At 41.4% G+C, this 23206-nt stretch overlaps 1 protein-coding gene across 1 annotated transcript in view; it reads right to left on the bottom strand.

Annotated features, from left to right (window-relative positions):
• The window catches only part of LOC142390766 (forkhead box protein J3-like), a 78706-nt gene that overhangs the window by 44422 nt on the left and 11078 nt on the right, over positions 1-23206 (bottom strand). The window contains exons 2-3 of the mRNA XM_075476466.1: positions 22051-22177; positions 21284-21751 (exon numbers count right to left, since the gene is read on the bottom strand). Of these exons, the coding sequence (XP_075332581.1) occupies positions 21284-21637 (354 nt within the window). The 5' untranslated portion in view covers positions 21638-21751; positions 22051-22177. The remainder of the gene's footprint in view (positions 1-21283; positions 21752-22050; positions 22178-23206) is intronic.

Raw genomic sequence — 23206 nt, forward strand, 5'->3', positions numbered from 1 at the left:
GTCGTCTGCTTTACTTAGCGGGTCACTGGCTGTTTGTCGCCGTCCATCAAGGAAAGACTCAGCTGGGTGATCAAAAAAGCAAAGAGGAATGCCACCAGCTCGCCGCGTAGTGGCAACCATCTGCTAGAAAAAACTACCCTCTGAATGGAGCCATCCGGTCTGATTTTGTTTTATTCTTCTTGCTTTTTGTTCGTTTACACAGTTATTTATTACCCAGGCAGATTTTGCACACCTGTGCATATCTGTACAACCCTGTGCATTTTAGACTTTGCATATTTGGCACTTTCTGTGAGGTGTATATTCAGCTGGGCTTGGGAGGTGTATCAAAATGTACCTACACTGAAAATAAAAATCTCTTTTTGGCCTTAATTAGTTTCTTTTAATGTCAAAAGTGTCAAAAGCAGGGCCCGATTAGTGAACTGATAGTTCAATGTACAATTAGAACGCATTTCTCAGATGGGTTGAGACATGGTGGCTTGCTTTCCCATAAACCTCTGAATAACCAAACAGCATGTTACACCGAAAAGCAATGACTTCTCCTCCATCAGCTGCCTGCATCATGTACACCGTATCTGTCGAGCAATGGTTATAGTGCAATATGTAGCGTCACAAAACACTGTTGTGCCAAATTTCTATTTTGTCCGGGAATGCATGAATAGTGTGGTAATCAGTTTGACAGCAAATGTACTCGAGGCAAATTTCAAACCAGAAAAAATAAAAATGTCGGGAAGTGTTTTATACACACTTCTCAGATCCCATAAGAGTGATTTTTTTTTTTACCCGAGGCAAAATACAGTGCAGGTGAAAACGTGTAGGCACACTTACACGTCTTCAAATCTGGACAAAAAGAAGAAAAGAAGAAGCTCTAATCACATTTGTTATCACTTATTTTTCTTTCAATATTCATTTACGCTTCAACGCCAGTGCAAAAACGAAGAAAAAGAAATATACAACTTTATTACTCGTGAAATCCAGTTTTGAAAAGGAGAGAGGTCCCTTTGACATTAGCCAGTAGTTGTTCAGCCCCAGTTACTGTATGTCAGTGGGTCAATTTGTAAAGAACATTTTCAGCCGTGTCGTCGAGTCTTCCTGTGACAGTATTGTTCGGAGAAAGCACCGCTTGTGGTGCATTTCCAACATTTGAATCCAGCGTTGTGTGAGGTTACTTCAGCTCTGCTGCAAGTTCCACAAGCACAAAACTTTCCTCCATCGCCATAAAAAAAACTTTCAGACAATCCGAAAAACTATTTTCCTGCCTCAAGTTAAGGTTTCGAGCTCCTTTGAAGAAGGCCAAGTTTTGCTAAATGTTGAGGGGATGTTTGTTTTCCAGGTGCCTCTTCAGCTTGCACAGCACCTGAGAGACTACGCACTAAGGTTGTTGACATCCCGTGTCCAGCCGAAGCCACAAGAGTGTTAACTTTCATGATACCATCTACTGAGTTCTTTTTTTTTCTCCTCCCTTGATTCAGATGCTAGATCGTCTGCACTGATTGTTAGTTGTGGTTTGCTTTTTTTTTGTCCAATCAGGACCTTTGATGTGTCATGCTCTAAAAATCCCCACCGTTCAGACACAGCATGACAGCAGGAGTTTTTTAACTTTGTCCTTTTATTTTTTACAGCTCAAAGAATGTTCCTTTCTTTCTCGCAACTGAGATGTGTACAACACACAAACAAATCTTTGCATAGTTGCATTTTGAGATAAAGTGTGGGTGTCAGAAAAATACCACTGCAGACCTGGTCTTGCCCCTCAGAACGCTACTTGAGAACCACTATTGTAGTGTAATAATATGCTAAACTTTGGTATGCAGCGCTAAACAAGCTGAAATCTGTAGAAAAAAGACATTTAAAGAGGCTGCTTTAGTCTTTGGAATTCATACATATTTCCCTGGATAAGTGAAAACTTTGACCATCTAGTTTTTTGAACATCAAAAAGTAGGTCAGTTATTCTTTATTAGGTAGTCAAAACAAAATGAAACTAAAGCAAAGCAGAGTTTTAGGAAGGTCCCACAACACTTAAACAAGTTAATAAATAAAAGTAAATAAAAGGTGACAGCTTATTGATCTTATGGACATAGTCACTTACAATAACCAACCTGTTTAATGTAAAGTTCCTTTAATTAGCCAGAGTCACTGAATTTCAAATGTATCCAAAGTAATAGCTAGAAGCTCTGATGATTAGCAAACATATGATTACTAGATTAGACAGAGCCTCATAGCATGGCTACAAATCAAAATAGTAGATACTGTATTGTCATATTAAGCCACTCGTATTTGCATTTTCCTGCTCTGATGGCTTCTAAATGTTTTTGTTTTTATCTTCTTGAAAAAGACAGTATTTTATTTAGATTTGAACAATTCTGAACATTTCACCGTAATATAGAGACCTTGTTCTGTTAAGTCCATCAATAACATACACACACACACAAAATGCACACATTCTTAGCCTCCCACTTGCATCCAAAAGGTCAGTGACATAAAAAAAATGGCAATAAAACAGTTTTTTCCCTTTGTCACTGACGGAAATCTTGAAAGAAAGAATGAAAGTAAGAACGCAGCAATGAATGACAGAAAAGAAGCAATTTCACACAACTCGCTGCAAAGACATGAAATTACTGCATGGGGGTGTGTGTGTGTGTGTGTGTGTGTGTGTGTGTGTGTCCTTAGGTACAGCTGCATACAGACTGTCATCCAGCTGTACAGCATCAGTTCAAACCTGCTGGCGTGTACGTATCGTACATGTGTGTATTTATGTATAAGTGATGGTCTTTTTTCCTTCTTATTACAGAGACAGCGTTCTCTTGCTGAATGAGGAGAGTCACCATCAATAAATGTACTGATTAGAAGTGCTGTGAAGGAAGATAATGAGATACACCGCCATGCCCTCCTTCTACCCACTCCTTGCCCTGCTTGATTAACGAGCCTTTTGGGTCGGACTGGGGCATTGCTGCGCACTAGCTAATGGATCAAACATTCACTGGTATCATGTGTGCGACTGTCTGAGTGCACATGTGTGAAATGCAGGAAGGACAATGAAGAAGACAACTGGCTGGGGTCCATCATTTTAGACTGAACTGAACTACATCAACACCTCCTGTAGTAAACAAAACATTAATTATATGTTTGCTTTCTCTACAGGCAACAGTCTAGAGTCTGTGTGTTTATGTTTTCATACACAACACCCTTACCATGAGTATCTTGCAATGTAAAATCCTGCAATCCAAATCAAACAGCAAAGCCCTCTGTCACGGTGTGGTGTAGGGAGGACACGGATGCGGACTTTTCTCAAGAAGAAGGGTGATTTATTAACAAAAAACAAAGTAACAACATAAAGCGCGGCTTAGCCGGATTCAAAAAACTCAACTGGGGAAAATACTGGAAAAACAAAACAAGGACTAAACATGGTAAAGATTAATAAATACTTAACTTGGTCAAAGATATCTTGTAGCATGGCATGAAGGGTCAGACACAAACAAGGAACCAACTTGACTTTCAACAACAAAGATCCGGCAAAACTGAAAGGGGAGGCAGGAAACTAAATAGGGAGTGAGAGTGATTGGGAGTGAGTGCAGCTGAGGGAAAAAACACAGGTGAAGTGTGTGAAACTGATAAACGGAGTGCAGGGAAACTAAAATGGCAAAAACTAAACATGGAGTGACAAACATAACCTAAAACATGAAACTAAAAACGTGAGTCCATGGGTGTGACACCCTCGGTAAGCACTGGTAGAACATTGGATGTGTAGACTGCAGCTGTTAACTTTGGCCCTGAAAGTAAAAAAGTTCAGGATCCATCGAGCCATGATGCAGTGGAGGGGCTGCAACATATCTTGGCCTGCTGTTCCAAGGTTTCTTGTTGGAAGTGAGAGCATCAACGAGGATAAAGCACTTGATGCTGATCTCATTATCAGGCAAACTCCCCACTGGGAATCCTGAGAACTACTTGGTCCTAAAGTGCCAATAGATACATATTATGAGTATGTAATTCATTTTGTTTAACTGAGACTGTCTATATGCAGATGAAAATGCATCTGCATCTATTCATCTTACAATCTACGGTTTCATGAACACTTTCTAATGGCCAGAGATTAAGTACCATAACCATTTAGTCTCTTCCTCCCAACAACTTTGCTCTACACCTCCATTTTGCATATCTACATCAAGGTCTTGTATGTTCCAATTCTTTGTGGAATCAAGGGTGAGGGTCTAGTTACAAGGGCTACATGACCCTTGAAACAACATTTTTCAGAAGCAAACTTCAAACCGAGTGAATTTTCACACAGATCATGGCTAAATCAAGCTCAGTAAAGTGATCACATTACATGTGTGTAACTTGCACATGGCATCTTTTCTTACATTTATACAACAACAATAATCATCCCATCCCTGCTGTAGGATCAGTATTTACTGACTGTGATACATCTACAGGCGAACAGACAGGCTAAGAGATTTGATGATTCACAATCATAACTGTGAGTGTCTCGCATCGGACTTTCATGTGAACTGCCCCACTTAAAGGGCATGTACGTCCACTGGACGACTTTCTGTGTGCACCAGTTGCATGAACAACAACAACAACAGAGCACATGATGCCAGTCCACAGAGCCACAAATCCGATTTAAACATCAGAAATAATGATCGGATTTCTGTGCCCACATAGCAATGAAAAAAAGAAACAGGTATGACTTGAGTCATTATCTGAGATGAATCTCTTCAGCCTTGTAATGTGAACAGAGCCTACCTCTGTTTCAAGAGGCAAGAGGACACTCAAATTTAAAGCTGCAGTCTGCAAGATTTGTTGTTGTCATACGTAAAGTCCTACTTTTTGGCATTTTAAGAGTTTACATGATCTATCAGAACGCTTGAAGTTGAAAACGGTGACCTCCGTAGTCGCAAAATGCAAGAAATGCTTATTTTTTTACCGAAAAATAAAAAGTTATTCAACTTCCTGTCCCGCCCCTTCAAAACACATGAGAACTCGTGCACGTAGACGTGCACGCCAGATGCGCCTACACGACTCCTCATTCATCAACTCACTTGTCATTTGCGATCATGGAAGACACAGTAAGTAGACTAGCCCGTAATGAAGTTCAATAGTCTAGATAAATAAGCGTGGGGACGAGCCTACCTTGTATCGCGCGTTCACAATCGGTGATTGACAGGCAGCAGAGCCCAGCTCGTAAACCTGATTGGTTACCTTTTACCGGTCCGGTCTGCAATTTTGTAAACAAACCTGCTGGCTTTGGAGGGACCTAGCGGGACATATAGGGGACCTAGAGAACTCATTCTTTTTTGTATTGGGGTATTTAATGTACTACTTTCAGAATCCCCGGACAGTTCCAGGCATTATGCTTGAAAAAGAGTTGCAGACTGCAGCTTTAAAGGGAAAGATTAACATTAAGCAATGGAACTGGATCTAGGAGTTCTATTGCAAAGCAAGGTTATCACCCTTTTCTTTTTTTTTACATCTGTTAGATACATAAGGTTTCATGCACGTGTGACTTGTACAACATTTACTGTTGTATATACTGTTGTGTCTGTGTGTTCGGTAGGTGGATGCTGCTGTTGCTTAATGTGAGGTGGAGCACTGACAACTTAGGAGGTTAGTTACATAAAGTAGGCTTGACAAGCATGGATGACTTCTTGACAAAATGCTATGTGATATAATGTGATGTGTGACAAAAAGTCAGGTTTCGGAAACATGCTTTCGGGTGGAGAAGAGAGACGGGGAGGGGTGTGCAAGACTCAGTGAGTATGTGTGATGCCGAGAAAATGATAAGTGATCAAAGACAGACCGGTGATGTTGTCAGGAAAGGATGAAAAGGTTATGTGCATGTGTGTGGGAGCTGATACGACGAGGCTCAGGTTAAAGCAGCCAGTGGGGTATTCTGACCATAAGCAGGAAGCTTGCTACGTGAGTGAATGTGTGTGGGTGTGTGTGTGCAGGCACACGAAGGAAACAGGTCACATAGAGAAGAGTGACGTTAGATAAGTGGGCAGGTTTGGAAGATTTGGGTCATGGCAGCTGAGTGAAACTCAAAGAGGCAACATGAGAGAGCGTTTCCTTTCAAGTGAATTTAACATTGTTGAAAGTAATGTATGACTAGCGTAAATGAAAAAAACTTGTTCCATTTATCACCGCACAGTTCTGCCTGCACTGAAATGGTGTGCTGATGACCATGGGCGCAGTGGAAATACGCTCCAGTTTTTTGTGTGCCTTGGTTACCGGCAGTGACAGGGGTGCGTGACACGTTGTATCAGCATAGTGATGTTAATAGGCGCAATGGTCACAGTGCAGGACGTGCAAAGTGAAGTGAGGAACATTTTCTGTGACACGTAAAGCTCCAACTATTTGCTGTATGAAACGAAAATAGAACCCCAACTGTTCTTATTTCTTATTTCTTATGTATGAGTTAAACGCGTGCTCAGCTTATGCAAAGAAAGATGAACGGGAAACGGCAGAAAAATGCTGAAATTAAGATTTGGTAGCAAAAAGAAATACAACAGACTGGAAAGGTGAGTCAACTGATTGAGAAAACGAGCCTCCTGCTAGATGAGAACTGTCAACGTGCACCTCGAAGCACAGCTACAGGTTCCCATAACAACTACTTCACAAATAATGAAAGGAATCAACCTTTAGCAAAACATTTTTTTTATGGTATATTGTGTCCACTCCTCCTTTTTGTTTGTTTTTTTGTCAGTATATGTACGATGCACACAGCACTGACAAATCACTCTCTGTGGCTTTTTGAGGTGGATTGTGAGATATAAAGGTTGGGGAAAAGATACACTGCTTCCAGATTAACTAATCAATGTGCCTTGGCAAGCTTAACAGACAGCCTGAGTATCCTCTCAGCAAGGTAAGAAATGAACCCTTTGTCCAAGTGTGCTGTTTAGATCCCTGTAAAACCTTAACTCAGCTGTGCCTCTGCAGGGAGACTGGAGTCAAAGGGCAAAAGGTTTGCTGGCCTGAGCATTAACCTATGGAAGCCTTATGAAGTCTGACAGGCAAACACACACACACACACACACATGCATGCACACAGCAGTATTCAGGAGAGTCTCTCCCATGCCCTTCAGGATGAATGTGCTGGTGTGTCAGAGTGGTAGCCCTTGTGCACCCACAGACAGAGCAAGAGATAGAGAAACAAAGAAAAACTGTGAGGAGGAAGGAGATATAGCAGGAGGGGACATTTGGAGGGAAGAGAGACAGAAGATTTTTATTCACTTTCAGCCGCACCACGCGATGCATAAAGAAAGGGTAAAATATACAGTCTGAAGGCAAGGCAGAGGAGGTGGAGTGCGGGGGTGGTGTGTGTGCGTGTGGGTGGGGGGGTGCAAGAGACACAAAGAAATAGAGAAATGGAGTCGGCTGGAAGAGGGAGTGCAGGGTGCACAAACATATGGACAGGTGTCTTAGATGTAAGAGTCTCCTGGGTTCTAAGCATCATTGAAATCCCTTATTATATCTTGATAGTGACGGAGTGACAGACACTCCGTGAGTATGCAGGGTTGAATACTAGTCAGTACTTCAAACCCCACCTGATACATATTCATTTCATTTGATAGACCCATCCCCCACTTTCCACACTCCCTTACTGAGGTTCTTCACACAAGTCATCTATAAGATGAGTGTGTGCCAGAAAAAGTGTGCATTTTCAGCATTTTGTTTGTGCATATGACTCTGAGCAGTACCACACACACCTGCATAAATACGGGTTTCTACATGCATGTTTACAGCTTGAGCGTATCTTATCCATGTGAGCCATTGTGTATGTGTGTGCGTTTGTATGTGATTGGCACCAAAAATCTCACAGACGAGGGAGGAAGCAGGGCTGCTGTTGTCCCTCGGGATCTTGCAAGTCGCTCCAGAACAACAGCAGTGCACTGAAACGGAATGCATCGTTCCAACCAACCGGCCCCTCCTCTTAAGTAATTGATAACTTATCCCGCTTTGGAACATCTTATTAGTCTGTGACACCTGAAAACAGAGCCCTTGTCGCAGATGAAATATTTTTTAGTGTTGCATTTCTACAGGCCCAGAACAGTCTGTTTCAATTACTGCTTCCGAGAGGTGCCACGTTATGAAAGCACGCATCACTACTGCTGCTGACCCAGGGGACTCCTCAAACTTTACGCGTCTCCTCTGGCGACTTGAGATAAAGCTCTCAGAGCTGTTTTAACTTCTAAATGAATCTTTGTGAGTTTCATTGTCTCTTTATGTGTTTCGGGGTGATGTAACAGTGGTTAGGAGTGTCATCTTCCGGATCTAAACCCGTTGGTCAGCCGGGGCTTTTCAGTGTGGAGTTTGCATGTTCATGTATGTATGTCTTTGTTCCGGGTGCTCCAATTTCCTCCCAGATTCTAGAGACGAGTGTGTTTGTTTAATCTGTGATTCTAATTGGACTGTGTTAGCATGCCCCTTGTCACTTATAGTATGACACAATTATTGCATAATTGTATATTTGTGATTATGGGAGATAATTGTGAGCGTTTTGTATCACCATCTTCATCAACCTGGGGGGGAAACAGAAATGTCAAAATTCCATATTGTTTTCTATCAAACGATAGAGTTGATTCCCTAAAAATGACGTCATCTTGTTGCTCCCCTGTCCTCTACTATACACCCGTCATATTTGCCATATATTTTTGTTTTCCAATACTTTTAGTATTACATGCGGCAGCTATTGATGCAGATCCAACATTTCATGCGTGGTCTTTAACATGAAAAGATTGCCACCAGTTCGACAGAATCCTGTGCAAGACCCATTACGCCCTACAGTTTTGTTTAAAAATCCTTCAAACACAGTGAGGTTTTTTTTATTTCTCAGGATCTGAAACATCTGTAAAATACCAAATAATCATTTGAGAGGTTAAACCTTCTTCTTTTATCTCAAGGCTTTGATTTTTCTCTCATATTTCTCAATGATTTTTAAGAAATATCACCTGTTCATACGCATTTGTGTGTCTTGAAAATGTTAATGCGCACACATGTGCCATCTGGCTTGAAAGGTAAAAACAAGCGTTGTTGCATGGGGGTGCAATGAGTCAAAATGGTGGATCGTAGACAAATGCTTGGTAGAGTTTGGAACATTTAAGCCATTCTGCAATGTTTGTTAACCACAACATCTCTGAGGTATAAGACTTTGTAGTGTATGAGTCAGTGTGTTTTTTCCCTCAGATGCCTTTAGAGTCGGAGACAGAAGTAAAAGAGACTTACTAAACAGCGAACATGCATAAAATATCCAATATGGGATTCACTGGTAGCAGAGCTTAACGAATAAAGATATTTCAACAATTTGGGACCGGTACCAAAAGGGAACAAGCTGTCAAATCCCATGCATTCTAATTGGAAACTTTTAATGTGAGGCAATCACAGGAATTGTAATGACTTCATCCCAGAATCAGAAGAGCTCCAGAAAAAAACCCATAAAAAAGGAATAAGAAAAACAAAGACGTGAAACTCCTGGACAAGAAGACAGGAATTCCCACAGCAGTGCAAAAGGATGCATTAGTTGTATAAAAAGCGTGTTGTTGACACTGGTCTGAGCAGTCCAGTTTGAGTAATAGATGTAAAGCATGTCATGCCCATAAGACAGTAAAACAGTGTAAACTGAGTCATTCACAGACAAGAACATGACACCAAAACAAATGGTGTGAGTCGGGTTCAAGTTTTTTAAGCTGAGCATCCTTCCTGTGTCACATTAGCAGGAGCTCTAATATTACAACTTATGTAAAAAGACAAATCCTTCCAGGTGTAATTCCGATAAAGCGTTTCAAAAATAACACAGAGATCAAACTAGGCCATGGCTGCACACTTCCTGTTGCTGGTTGTGTCAGTGGTGAAGTGACAGCTTCTGTCAGCCACCAACCGGGAGAGGAGGTGCGTGAGCGGAGGAGGAGGAGGAGGAGGAGGAGGAGGAGGAGGAGGAGGAGGAGGAGGAGGAGGAGGAGGAGGAGGAGGAGGAGGAGGAGACAAGCAGAAAGAACTACTGTTGTACTGTGAGTGCATCAGTATCTAAAATGCTTCTCTTCTCAGTCTTATTGATTAAATGAAGGCCATTCTAGAGAGAGTTTTAAACTGAAATTCAAAAAGAGTTTGAAAAATAAATGAAAAAAAAAAACATCTTCATCTCAACAAGTCAAGTTTTAATCATCTAAAAATGAATCCTTTTAAAAAAAACTGTCTGCTCATACACTCCACTACTGCGTAAAGGTAAAGTTAAGCATGTCACCGTGGGCCGTGATAAATAAGAGCCTGAGAAGAATGGAAAAGGTTTTTCCTGCTGGCTCTGTTGCATGTTTTTTCTGGATTTTCACTTTTAGAGCGCAGAAGGGAAGTTCTTGATTTAATCACGCAGACTTGTTTACAAAGGTCTGTTCTCACTTTTCAATACTGATTGTGCGTCTGCCACCGAAAAAAGAATCTCAGTCCTAAATTTGGCTCCACGTTAAGCTTTAAGTCTCCTGATACACATAAGCGTGCAGGAACAGGCAAGGGGGCCCATGCTTATAGGGTCTGTGCTGAAATAACAACAAACAACACCTCAGGAGCTGGTCTGTTACAGGCCTCTGATTATCAACGTGTTTGTGTCTTAAATTTAAGCTGCCCCAGATTGACTGCTTTGATCGAAATGAGATGGATAGGCATGTGTTTGTAGATCAGCTGAGTTTAAGGACAGAATAGTCCAACCACAAGCTAATTTACCCAGCTTAGCAAAAGATCACCTTGTCGTCAAGAATCTATCATTCGTCTCACAGTCCCAGCACAAGTGCTGCTGTTAAAAAAAGATCAAAAAAGGTGAGACAATAGACTATGGTCGAGGCTAAAACTTACTTGAGTGGAAATCACTTGATAAGGCCATTATCCATTTCATTTCACCATGAACAACGCTTCACACGCTTTGGCTTTATCAAACTGGAGACGACATCTTCCCTTTCCTGAATGGTTTAAAACCCACTGTGGTGTCATTTAAGGTCTAAACAGAACAGACTCAGGTCAGGCAAGATGTAAAATCTGTAGCCAGCAAATAAGCTCATTCTGTAGAGTAATTGTTGCATTCCAGAGTGCGAGGGAAACCAGCCTTAAGCCTGTTATTAGCCATATGGAGAGAGCTACGGGCCTGGCTGGCTAGAGAGGGAAGCACAGTGCTGGATGAGTGCCAAACGCTTGAGGAGATAGCAAAAGAAATTCCTCTCTTTTAATTAAGAATTTAATACTTAGACTGGTATTAGTGATTAGTACCTAATTAAAAGCTCTAGCAATGACTCTCATACAAGTATAATTAATAGCTGCATTTATGTGTGCAGTGTGTTAATGTATATAATGCACATATGAGCACGTGCGAAAGTATGGAATAAAATGTCACAAATGTTGATAATCCTAATCAATGGCAGTGGATTGCATTTAAAATACAAATGTTTTAGAAGGAATGCCTCTGACACAACCAATTTAATCTGGATGTGATGACAATCTAAGTAGTTGATTTAATCTTTTCCTGACTGGACCTGGCCGACTTAAAGGAAAAAGAGGAAAAATGTCGTGCAATTAAAAAACAACCCAAATATTATTGTTGCTGTAACTTAGGCATAAAATGTAGGATGTCTACAATTACTCGGATAATAAAGTTGTGAAGATTGAGAAAATGTGTTTCATGGCCTTAAAATACCCTATTGGGGTAAAACAAACAGGCTATTTTCAACCTTCACTTGTAAACTGGTAAATTTCTTTGTGTTATTGAAATTGTGACTTTGTTCACCACAGGTGTATTTAGTTGGCTGATCAGTAATCAGCTTTGATGGTAAGGTATTGAGGAATTGAATTTCAGCATCAAGGTTTAATTTGACATACAAGGACTTTACCCTTTATACTTTCTAACACAATCTCGACCTACACACACTCCACCCACACACAACTACACGGTTTACCACCTTTCAGAGGACACTCATTGACAAAATGCATTTTTTTTTGTCTCTTATTTGAACCTGAAAGGTGGAAGAAGATAAAATAAAAATAAAAGGCACCTTCTGTTGAATATAAACAGAAATACTTCCCCACTGTCCACTTGCTGTGCGTTCTGAATGTGTGGCAAAAGAAAAGAATCAAGGGGTGCGCACAAAGCTCTGGCTCTGTAAATGCAAAACAAAGCTGGATGTGGAGAAAAGGGGCCCCTACTCTCACCTTTACATTGACTTCTTTCACAAGGTCAACGTTTTGCTCATACAGACCTTTCTCTAGACATTAACAATAAAGCAACACAGTTCTGAAATACAAGCTCTAAGTCCACAGCTGTGCTCGGGAATCCTTCATTCAAAGTTGAGAGCATAGGCATCTCCAATCTTCAATGAAAAAGCAAAACATCTTTTCAAATTTCTCAAATTTATGGTTGCATATTTCAAAATATGTCTATAAAAAAAGGACAAAACCTTTTGAAAAGAAGAAGTTCACACAAAGGAAACATTAAACACCACATCTAAGGATGGCTTGAACCAGGGTTTTCTCCAAAGATTATCATTAAAGTACTAAAAAAACAGCAGGTTTCCTCGGTCTAAATATACTGAATATTGTTGCCCACTCCTTGTTCATCTTATTACTGCAAGTCTTTATGCGCACAAGCACAGCCCTCAATCTCTGGTAGATGTTGGGTAGACCCAATGGAACATCGGCTCCTTGACTGACTCCAGTCTACCACGTTGCTGGCCTCGACAGCTGCTTAGACATGGCAATTGATCTTTAACCACATTAAAAAACAAGAAGTATTAACCAAAGTTCTGTAGAACTGAAACAAAAAGCGTAAAACAATTAAATCCAAACAGCAAAAACAAGACTACACAGATGGCAGACACCCAAAATAAAAATATGAAAAAAATATCATGACTCAATCGGGTCGTGTGTTTACATTCGGAAAGCTTGGTGCTGTGAAACTGCACTGCTTTAAGCCTTGCTTAACACTGGTGATGCTTATGATTGCCAGGTTTCAGCCTCTTTATCTGCAGAGTGAACTGTTGACATTGTGCGAGTGGCTGTACCTCTTAGCCAAACAAAACGAAAGCCGAGATCTAAAGGAAGCAACAGTTTCCTCCACAGCATGTTTCAAGATGTCTTATAAATACTGTATGTCAGAACTGACAATTAATCAGTATTTGACAGGCTAATGTAAAGCAGCAGGAGAGCACACCACCCAATTATTCTCCCTTATCTTGTAGAAGCATTTGGGGGGATTTCAGAGTCCCTCAATTCTGTATTTAAAAAGGCGAAAAAAATTATCACAGGGTATTATCCTGCGTATGAGAAAATGGTGGAGTGATTTCTACGACAATGCTTTTATCTAGGCAGTGTTTGTCCAACAAATTGCAGATTAAGTTTCTGGTGGAGCACCGAAAGGAAGGCTCATCTATCAACAGTTCTTCTCTGAAATGCCTTACACAAACTCAAACCATCGCATCCAAATGCCTAAGAACTAACTCCTAAACCAAGTCTTCTCCCTGCTTTCAGTCAGAGTCGAGGCTTATATTTATGCTTCTAACTATGGTTTGCTCCGTTAATATAGTGGACGGACCACCAGAATATAAAAATGCCAACACACAGACAGACCCTCATGCACACATCTGGAGAGCAGATTGGTCTAACATGACATGCAAACTGAGAATGCTCAGGTACATGTAATAGCTTTCCATGTGTTACTCAGTAATGATGGAATTAACACGCAGTAAAAGGTGAGACTCATTAGAACAAGCAGACATCTGTGGCATTTTCCCAGTCACCTCTGTCTTTGGAGGATAAAGAAAAAAAAGCACACAGACACAGAAATGCAGAAATATACAGATGCAGACATGCATCCAACACTGTACAAGAGGGTGTCTTAATGTGCACATGGAGACAGACACGTGTAAAGCTACATGTTGTACATGTACAGGCATAAAGGTTGTTTCAAAGCTGAAAAACAAAACTCAGGAGCTTCAGCCACAAAATGACTCCACCTGATGACAACAGACACCCTCCAAAATCTAAGTACACTTGACACAGCGCGGTGACCTCCGTGACGCTTAGCTGTAGAGCTGGGAAGGAAGGGAGCCAGAATAATGGCCGAGTGATGATTTATACCAGGTGATTGTCTGTGACATGAGGCGGTCAGCCAAAGGCCAAAGGCCGCCACACCGTTGCCGCCCCTCACAACATCACATTAGACCTTTCTAATTTGCAGGCAATTAGCTTGGCTGCATGGAGGCCTGCCTGAAGCAACAGAGTTAGAAGAGAGCAGGTTAGTCAGCACAGACTGCAACAACCCTCGTGTTGATAGCAAAGGTCTGGACTGCATTTCTCAAGTGGTAAATAATGGGCAGACCTTCACAATGACAATGTGATGGTGAAATGAGCTCGGCAAATATTTTAAACTGTTACAGAACAATTTGAGATTTTTTTTTTTAAACAATTTGATAAATGCCCAAATAGCAAAAGCAACACTAGAGTCAAAACCGGAATAATAATGCAGTTAACTAGACTCAAGTGGGCCAAGGTGCTCCACACAGTAAACCAAAATTTATAAATGTACACATATCCAAGCTGGGTATATCAGGTCTGTTTGAATCACCAAAGACGAACAGCAGTGGTCTTTTTTGTGCCGAAAAGGTGCAATTACTGTGTGAAAAGGCCTATTATCTACAGTATCACGGGCCAACTTATCCAATCAGATTGACAAATCTGATTGGATCATAAATCATACGACCATGCATACATCCATGCAAGCTGATTGTTCAGGACCGCTGTGGCTGAGCCACAAATTTATAGATTGGATAGATATATATGGATTGTATGCTATAGCCTCTCCCCTAACATTGCCTTAAAGAGAAGGTGTGTCCCAAGGGGCAGTCTCTCTGAGCTGAGAAGCTCAAGTTGACAACAACTTGTTGGGTTACTCCCCTCGACGTTTGAAAGCCTGGTGAAAATGTCAAAATACTTTAATATGAAACACCTGGATCTATTGACAGTGGCGAGGATGATAGAAGGTCTGCTGATGATGGCAAATAAACTAATCCTGAAAACATTTCAGTCAGAGAGAAATAATGAATGTTGACAGACTTCCTAATATAAAATCATGCAGCGAAAAGGGCTTTCTTGTCCAAAGAGTAAGGCTTTTAAAGTGTTGAGTACAGAGATTTGACCATCGCTCTCTTGCTTCTTTGGAAATCGAAATGTCTGTACAAGTGAGTGGTGGATCTGAATAAGTACCCACTCCAAGTCACAAAACAACAACTTAATCTTTTCATCTAGAAGGTCAAACAACAATCTTTCTTCCTCACGAAGCCAGAAGAACAGTGTACTATATTTTCCATCACACTGCTCTCTTCCCCACATCTTCCTGCCATCTCCACTGCAAAACTATCCCATTGAAAAAATGTATATCTGACCGCACATCAAGTAAGAACAGATGAAATTCCACAAACTTGTTCACTAACAGATTTCCCAAACTGAAGAAAAAAAAGGAAGAAAGAAAGAAAGAAAGAAAGAAAGCAAGGAAGAAGGAACTGCTGTGTGGCTGTGGTTTCCTGCTGCGTACTCATTATGAGTTGTGGTAAAGGTGGCTTTAAGTGTGGAGGGACACGTGGACGTGAAAAGGATGTGAGGGAGCTGCAGAGGGCATGGGAAAGCAGAGCCGTGCACATTGTTGGACAAAGGCGGAGAAAGGAAGAGGCTGGCAAAGATAACATAGTGGAGATAAAGCTGCTCCCGTTGTACTAAATAATACTAGAATGACGCAGCCTGATGCAGTGCTGTTTGCATTCCAGTTGTATCTGCACTCCCGTTTATTTCCCTGCTTTGAAAAAAAATGGAAATAGTATCCATGTTTGTTACACAAGATGGTTTTAGAAGCTTCAACATAAACAAATCACTTATGCATGCATGTGCTACTTAATTTCAGGATTTTCTTTTGAATTTATCCTTTTTTATTTTGTTACAGATTCTAAACCTCCACCACAGCCCTGGAGGAAGCTTCTTATCATTACTTTTCAGATGAAAAGATCTCTCCCCATCTTCATTTCTCCAACAAAGATGTGACCTTGTAAAGTTGCATGATTACAACAGAGAACTAAAGTTCGTTTTGATGCATCTGGAAGTGAGAGACAATACAGTGGTCAACCAATTGTGTGTATTTGCGTGGTGAAGTGGGAGCACGTGTATGTGTGGCGTGCATGACTGTGTGCTGTCCTGGTTTCAACTCTGTCGTTCCTGCACTCTCACATTATCATACAGAGCAGACGAAGTGCGTGTGCTGGGTAGTAAAGCTCTCCTCTACTCTCTGACAGACCCCCACCCCCCTCGCATCTCATCTCATGCTGAGCTCGCTGCGTGTAATCTGTAGACTGCACACGTACGCTGCCTACCTGAGCGGGAGTGTCTCTGTGACTCCACAAGCTTGTGTTTGTGCGTGCGCTTGTGTGGCGGAGGGTGAAGGAGACAGAAAACCCAGACGTACCGCATAAGAAGGTGTTTTCTGAAAGCTTGAGAGTCATGCAACATGGAGGGGGGCACTTGAAACGTGTTTGTGTGTCTGCTGACAATGTCTGCCAAACGTGGCAGCAAAACAATCTCTGTGTCTGCATCTCACTGTGAACAGCTGACAGCAATCACCTGAACTGGAATGAACCGGACTTATGTAACTATCCCTGTGATGGCCGTGGCTGATATAAAACAAGGCCTGCTGTGTTGAGTTCGGTCATCCAGGAAGCTAAACTTTACAGCCTTTTCTCAAAGACTAATACAACATGGCAACTAATTACCAACAGTTATTTGTTATTTTACGACTTTCTAAAATATAATTACATGCACAAGTCACTTATATAGGAATTATAAAAAGGTTTATTCTGTACAAATCGATGCAACCCTTCTAAAAACCCCAGTTCCAAAGAAAGAGAGGACACTGTAAAATGTAAATAAAAACAGAATGCAGTGATCTGCGGAGCTCATAAACCAATATTTTAAATCATAATCAATCACAACATAGGAAACGTATCAACTGTTGACAATGAGACATTTTACTACGACATGAAAAGGATTTATTACGCTTTAATTTGATGGCAGCAGCATGTCTCAAAAAAGTTGTGACAGAGCCGTGTTTACCAATGTGTATCATCTCCTCTTTGAACAACAGTCTGTAAATGTCTGGGAACTGAGGAGACCAGTAGTTGGTGTCCCATTCTTGTCTGATATATGATTCCAGCTGCTCAACAGTCCTGGGTCTTCTTTGTTATATCTTGTGTCTCATGAAGCACCAAAAGCTCTAGGTGCTGGCCAGTGCGGCACCTGGACTCTTCTACTACGAAACCATGCTGTTGTAATAAGTGCAGTATGTGGTTTAGCATTGCCTTGCTGAAATATTCAAGGCCTTCACTGAAAAAGGATGGTAGCATATGTTGCTCTAAAACCCGTATATAGCTTTCGGCGTTGGTGGTGCCTTTTTCTAGATATGCAAGTTACCAGTTCCACAGGCATCAACACACCCCAAAACAATCAGAGATCCAGGCTTTTGAACTGAGTGCTGATAACAAGCTGGATGGTCCCTCCCCTCTTTGGTCCGGAGGATTCAGCAACCGTGATTTCCAAAAACAATTTCCAATTCAGATTCGTCTGATCACAGAACAGTTTTCCACTTCTCCTCAGCCCATTTTAAACGAGGTTTGACCCAGAGAAGTCGGCAGCATTTCTGGATCATGATGACACACTCTACCTTTTGCATGACAGAACATTAATCTGCATTTGTGGATGGCACAGTGAACACAGTTTGTGAGCCTGTGCAATGTTTTCCATGACCGAATCACGCCTGCTTTTAATGCGGTGCCTCGAGGGCCTCGAGATTATGGACATCTGATATTGATTTTGAGTTGTGTCAGTAGCGCACAGAAATGTCTCCAGATTCTCTGAAAGCTTTTGATGATATTATATTTTGTATATGATGCAATATTTGAAGTCTTAACAGTTTTAGGTTGAGAAACATTATTCTGAAATTGCTACACAATTGGTAGATGGAGGTTTTTTTGCAGAGCTTCTGCCAATTATCACTTCTGAGAGACTTTGCCTCTTTAAGGTGCTCAGGTGTTCTTTTTGTATCCAATCACGTAACTGATCTGTTGCCAATAAATCGAATCAGTTCCAACGTGTTCCTCTAGCTGTATTTTTCAGCACCACTTACTTTTCCAGGAAATAGTACATCGTCTCACTTCTAACATCTGATTTGTTTTCGATGTCCTATTGTGAGCAAAATGTTGGTTCCATGAGACCTGCAAATCACTGTATTCTGTTTTTGTTTACAAATTACACGGCACAGTTTCCAACATTTTCTGGAATTGGAGTCATATTGCATTTTTTTAGCAACAATCTCATTAAAATATATATATATATATATACATATACAGTTTGAAAATGTATGTTTGCAGAGTCCGGCTATACTGACTCTTTTGAAATGGATTCAATGAAAAGCAACACAACTCTGGGTTCTGTATCTTGCAACAATCTCTTGCAATGATATCATGGACAAATGCCAGAATGTGTGAGAAGAAAACCACAGTGCCAGCATTGTAGTGCCTTAATGGGGAATGCAGGCACACACACACAAATCAATGAATCTCACAGTATCATTATGGGATACTGAAACATCCTGCCAGCCCAGTACAACCATCAGGAGAAAGCAGTCAGGAGCCACACTGAATGGTCTCAGTAACCCCCCCCGCTCTGCAAACAGAAGACTAATTGATTGAATTCTGCGAGCAGGTAAAGCAGCTCTGCCAACACAACCTCGCTCGTATCATAACCTTTTGGTCTCGGTTTCTGGCTTGCATATGTGTTCAGGGAACGGTGTGCTGAAGATTACAGATGGAGAACAAACAAGTTTGTGAGAGGAAGAGAAGAAGAGAGGTGAGGAGTGAGTGACTAAGAGGGTGAGGGAGAGGGGAGGGGTGATGGTGGAGTGCAAGTGCTTGGGAGATGAAGATGGAAAGTGAAAGTGAAATAATGAGAGAAGAGGAGAAACGTTTGCACTCTCTGAGAGACGAATTGGTTGATACATTTGCAGCCTGCCTTTTCAGTGCATCAGTGGAAGGACTATATCCATCCTCTTTTTCACTAATAAGGCAAAGAATCCCCAAGACACAGCCACAGGGATCTATTCATTTGTCTCCAATAACACAGCCACCTTTCTGCTCGTATTAGCCAGGATTTGCAATAGCTTCATTTGCATAAGGATTTAATAATGTCATCTGAATGAGAGAAAATGCATCTGTCAATCATTCTCAGTTTACTAAAAGGTTTCGGTGCTCTTTGAGGCAACAACTGGATCAGGCTTGTGCACTCAGAGCACCACTGATATAAGTTCCATAGGATGTGATTACATTTGTAGCCGGTATGAAATCTGGTTGTTGAATCAGATTTATTTCACATCCCTTACCAAATGCAGTCTGCAATTTTCAATATTCAAACGTCAAAGCTCTAAATAATTGAACTGCAATTCTACTGATATAAAAAAGGCTTTTCAAATATCGCTGAAACATCGTCAGTAAGCATCCCTTATTTACTATTTAAAATATGAACTGGGGCAGTGTCCTTATTTTGTGTACCTTTAGAAAGCACTGCATTTTATGTCTGCATCGACCAGTGCGCTTTGCCAATGAGAGCCTGCATCATGTGTTAATTCCATTTGATGTCTTCTACATTTTTGGTCGAAAATTGTATGCGTAATATACAGCTGCACTGGTTCAAAATGAGCTGAAAATCACCAGCATGTCCGATATCAGCTAAACAATCAGTAATGCCTCCCTAAATGTATATTCAATTTATAATTAAACAGCTGAACAATTAATTATTTTGTCACAAGTGTCGGTTCAAAGCCAGAATGTTTGCTATGCCGAGATGACATAATATATCTCGATAAAAGTGCTACTGGAACACAACATCAAAAGATCTATTTTGACCACTAACTATTCTACAAACTATTCATAACAGGGGGGGGCAGGGAATCTTCATACTTATATCTTAGTGGTAAACAGGCAGCGTCTGGTAAATCGCCATGTTTTGTCGTAGTATGTTGTATTCTACTATATGTACACTAGATGCGTGGTGAGAGACCGGGCCATGGCTTTGAGCCTCAGAAATGTCACTTTCTGAGGTAATTCATAATTCTTTCCTCTACTTGAGCTGAAAGAATTTGCGTTCAAATAGCGTTTTTTTGGCGTGTTTTACAAAGCCAGAATGTTCAGCTATGCATCCGAATTGTTCTGTTGTCACATCTGCGTCTTTATTTCTTTTGATGTTTTCACAAAATAAAAATAAAAAACCTGAACGAACATCCCCTAAGTGAGCTCATCCCATCATTTTTTTTACTTTTTTCTTTAAAAATTAGGATTTTTTTCAAAAATTCTTTCAAACTTCCGCATCAGATATTTACAAAATCTCTAAAAACTAATCTCTTGCCGAATTAGAAATTCAATTTCTCATGAAAATAATCCCTTAACTGTGGATCGGTAAGTATGTAAATTAGCCCCATGTCTGTCTCCACCCTTCAACTGGCGGCAGCTGCTCATCTATGCCTCTGCTGCAACACTCTTTGACTCTTCCACTTTCGCACAGAAAAAAAGCTAACCATTTGTTGTTAATCCAAAAAAAATAAAAAAAATTCTTGACAGAGCGTGGATGGGATCAGCTGAGAGCGTCACTTTTAAGCTTATCGAAAAGTGATTATTTTTGTGACTATCGTTGGTGTGCATGAAGTGGAAATGCTCGGCCGTGATGTCGATTGCTTGTTCCACTAATGGTGCATCTCCTATTGTTTAAAATGACAATTTAAAAAAAATGTACCCTTTGGAACAGGTTAGCAAAGCGAAAGAGTTTTACTTGGAAGTCATCTTTCATAGCCTTGAACTGCTTAATCTTTTCACAGAAGTCGCTGACTTCCAGACACACTTTCTCTTGCAGCGATTGCAACGACCGCCATAATCAGAGCTGCAGATTCTTTCGCATACACAAGAATCTGACACATATTGGCACACAAACCTGAAACCTGCAGCAGTAAAACAAAGCACTACCACACCTGTTTGGACCAGTACAATATGAACTTAGATTCTGGTGTTTATGTTCATTTGCAAAGAGTATTATCATTTGCTGTGGTAGATTACGTTTCATTATCCCCGAAAACAAGGTAAAAGGTGCTAAATTATACCCTAACCAGTTACCGCAGCTCAGCACTTGGATAAAAGAAAGAAAAAAAATAGAAAAGTTAATTGTTTCTGTCTAGTCTTACCTTCCAGCCGCTGCCTGCCTCTCTATAGTAGGGAAAGTTGTCACAGATCCACTGGTAGATCTCACTGAGGGTCATCCGTTTGCGTGGTGAGCCGTTGATAGCAAAGGTGATGAGGCTGGCATAGCTGTAGGGAGGTTTACCATCTCTGTGCTGTGCAGCTTCCTCTTGGTCCAGCGTTGTTCCTGGATCCAAATGGACCATTTTCTTGCCAGGCCCGTGCCCGTGGTGGTGGTGGTGGTGCCCGTGGTGATGGCCATGGTGGTGTCCTGGATCTGTCTTCTGAATTGCTGCCCTCATGCTGAGCTGGGGAAGCCAGTCCATTGAAGTAAGGCTACTCTCCAGCTCAGAGGTCATAGTGCTCGTTGGCTAAGGGGTCAAAAGGGAGGGTGAGAGGCTCAGCGACGTGGCGTGTGGAGGATCTCCTGTTGGCTCACTGAATCGGTTCCGTGCAGCAGTCTCGGCTCAAGCCTAGGAAGAGCAGGAGTTCTGTTTACTATGCCTATTCATCTTCTGTAGCTGGAGCAGAAAGCACACTTGGCAGTGACACACAAATGTCAACTTGCACATTATTTTCCACACACAGTCTAGCTTCATTTGATGCAAAACCAAATATTTTAGCATTTTACCCAATTACCTTTTACACTGTCAATAAATAGTATATTCAATATTACACATGGATACTAAAACTCTTTCTCGTAGTTTTACCATATCAATTATACACTGAATAGCAAAGGAATGTAGGGGGTTAGGAAGGAGTTAAGTCTTACTCTTCCCATTTCTTTCCATCTTTCTCTGGGCCAAAGCATCTGGGGAAGTCACTGAAGTGAAAGGTAGAATCCTCCCCTCATGCATGTTCACAAGATCTTCATTTGGCGACTGCAATGGCTGCTGCCGCTGCAACATACAAACACAAAACCACACAAGACGTTGAACTTGCGCTGCCAGACAGCCCTCATAAGATATTAATATCGCACAACCGTTCGACTGGCCTTGGTATCTGTCCAACCCGATTAAAACTCTTCTCCCTTTTTCTTTCTGTGTTGCGTCTATCTGGATTGTCTCATTCCCTCCAAACTGGAAATGGCAATTGGATCTGCAGAGTGACTAAAAGCTGGGGAATTGTTTTCACAAGTGCCTGCCAAATGGAGGGGGGGGGGCAGCTCAGGAGGAATTCCAAACCCTCAAGAGGAGTTGAAAGACTCGTCCCCCTCCCTCTCTGTCTAACCCACTGCCCCTCACCATACACACGCTCGCGTTTTCTTTTTCTGACTCGACATGTCACACTCCTGGCAAGTCCATGCCCACCCCTCTCCCCCACTCAGACTCTGATCCTTGTCAGACACAAACAACAAAAAAATGCCCAACTTTTCATTATTGTAGCTATTTTTAGAGAACCAGTGAACTTGAAAAAATGTCCTGGGTGAAACGAGAGTAAGGGCTTTATGGCAGTGGCAGGGACTTTTGCTCATACTTTCAGCCAGATTCAGGCCATAATAAGGCAATCCTTTGTTACATGCAAGAGAATTACTCATGAATTGGTCTGTACTTCAGTCAAGTCACACAACGTTATTTTTTACTTTGTCATGATATGTGTCCAGTGTGAACAAAGCCCAGTGCATTACAATAAACTCCAACACAGACTGGAGAACAAAAAAAACAAAAAAAAAAACAACAACAAGTCTCTTCCTTTCCCCACATCACAACATTTTTCTCTCCACCCGTTCCTCCCCTCACACTCACACGTGTGCCCCCCCACCCCCACCCATCCACACCCAGTCACCCCAAATATCCATACCTCCATGCATAATCCCCCCCCAATCTCCACCACATACACACTAATACCCCACACACCCATACCACAGAAACAGACCCCCCCCCACACACACACACACACACACACACACACACTTCAGGGTTTCCACT

The sequence above is a fragment of the Odontesthes bonariensis genome, chromosome 10 (assembly GCF_027942865.1).
Source record: "Odontesthes bonariensis isolate fOdoBon6 chromosome 10, fOdoBon6.hap1, whole genome shotgun sequence".
In the NCBI taxonomy this organism is placed as follows: domain Eukaryota; kingdom Metazoa; phylum Chordata; class Actinopteri; order Atheriniformes; family Atherinopsidae; genus Odontesthes; species Odontesthes bonariensis.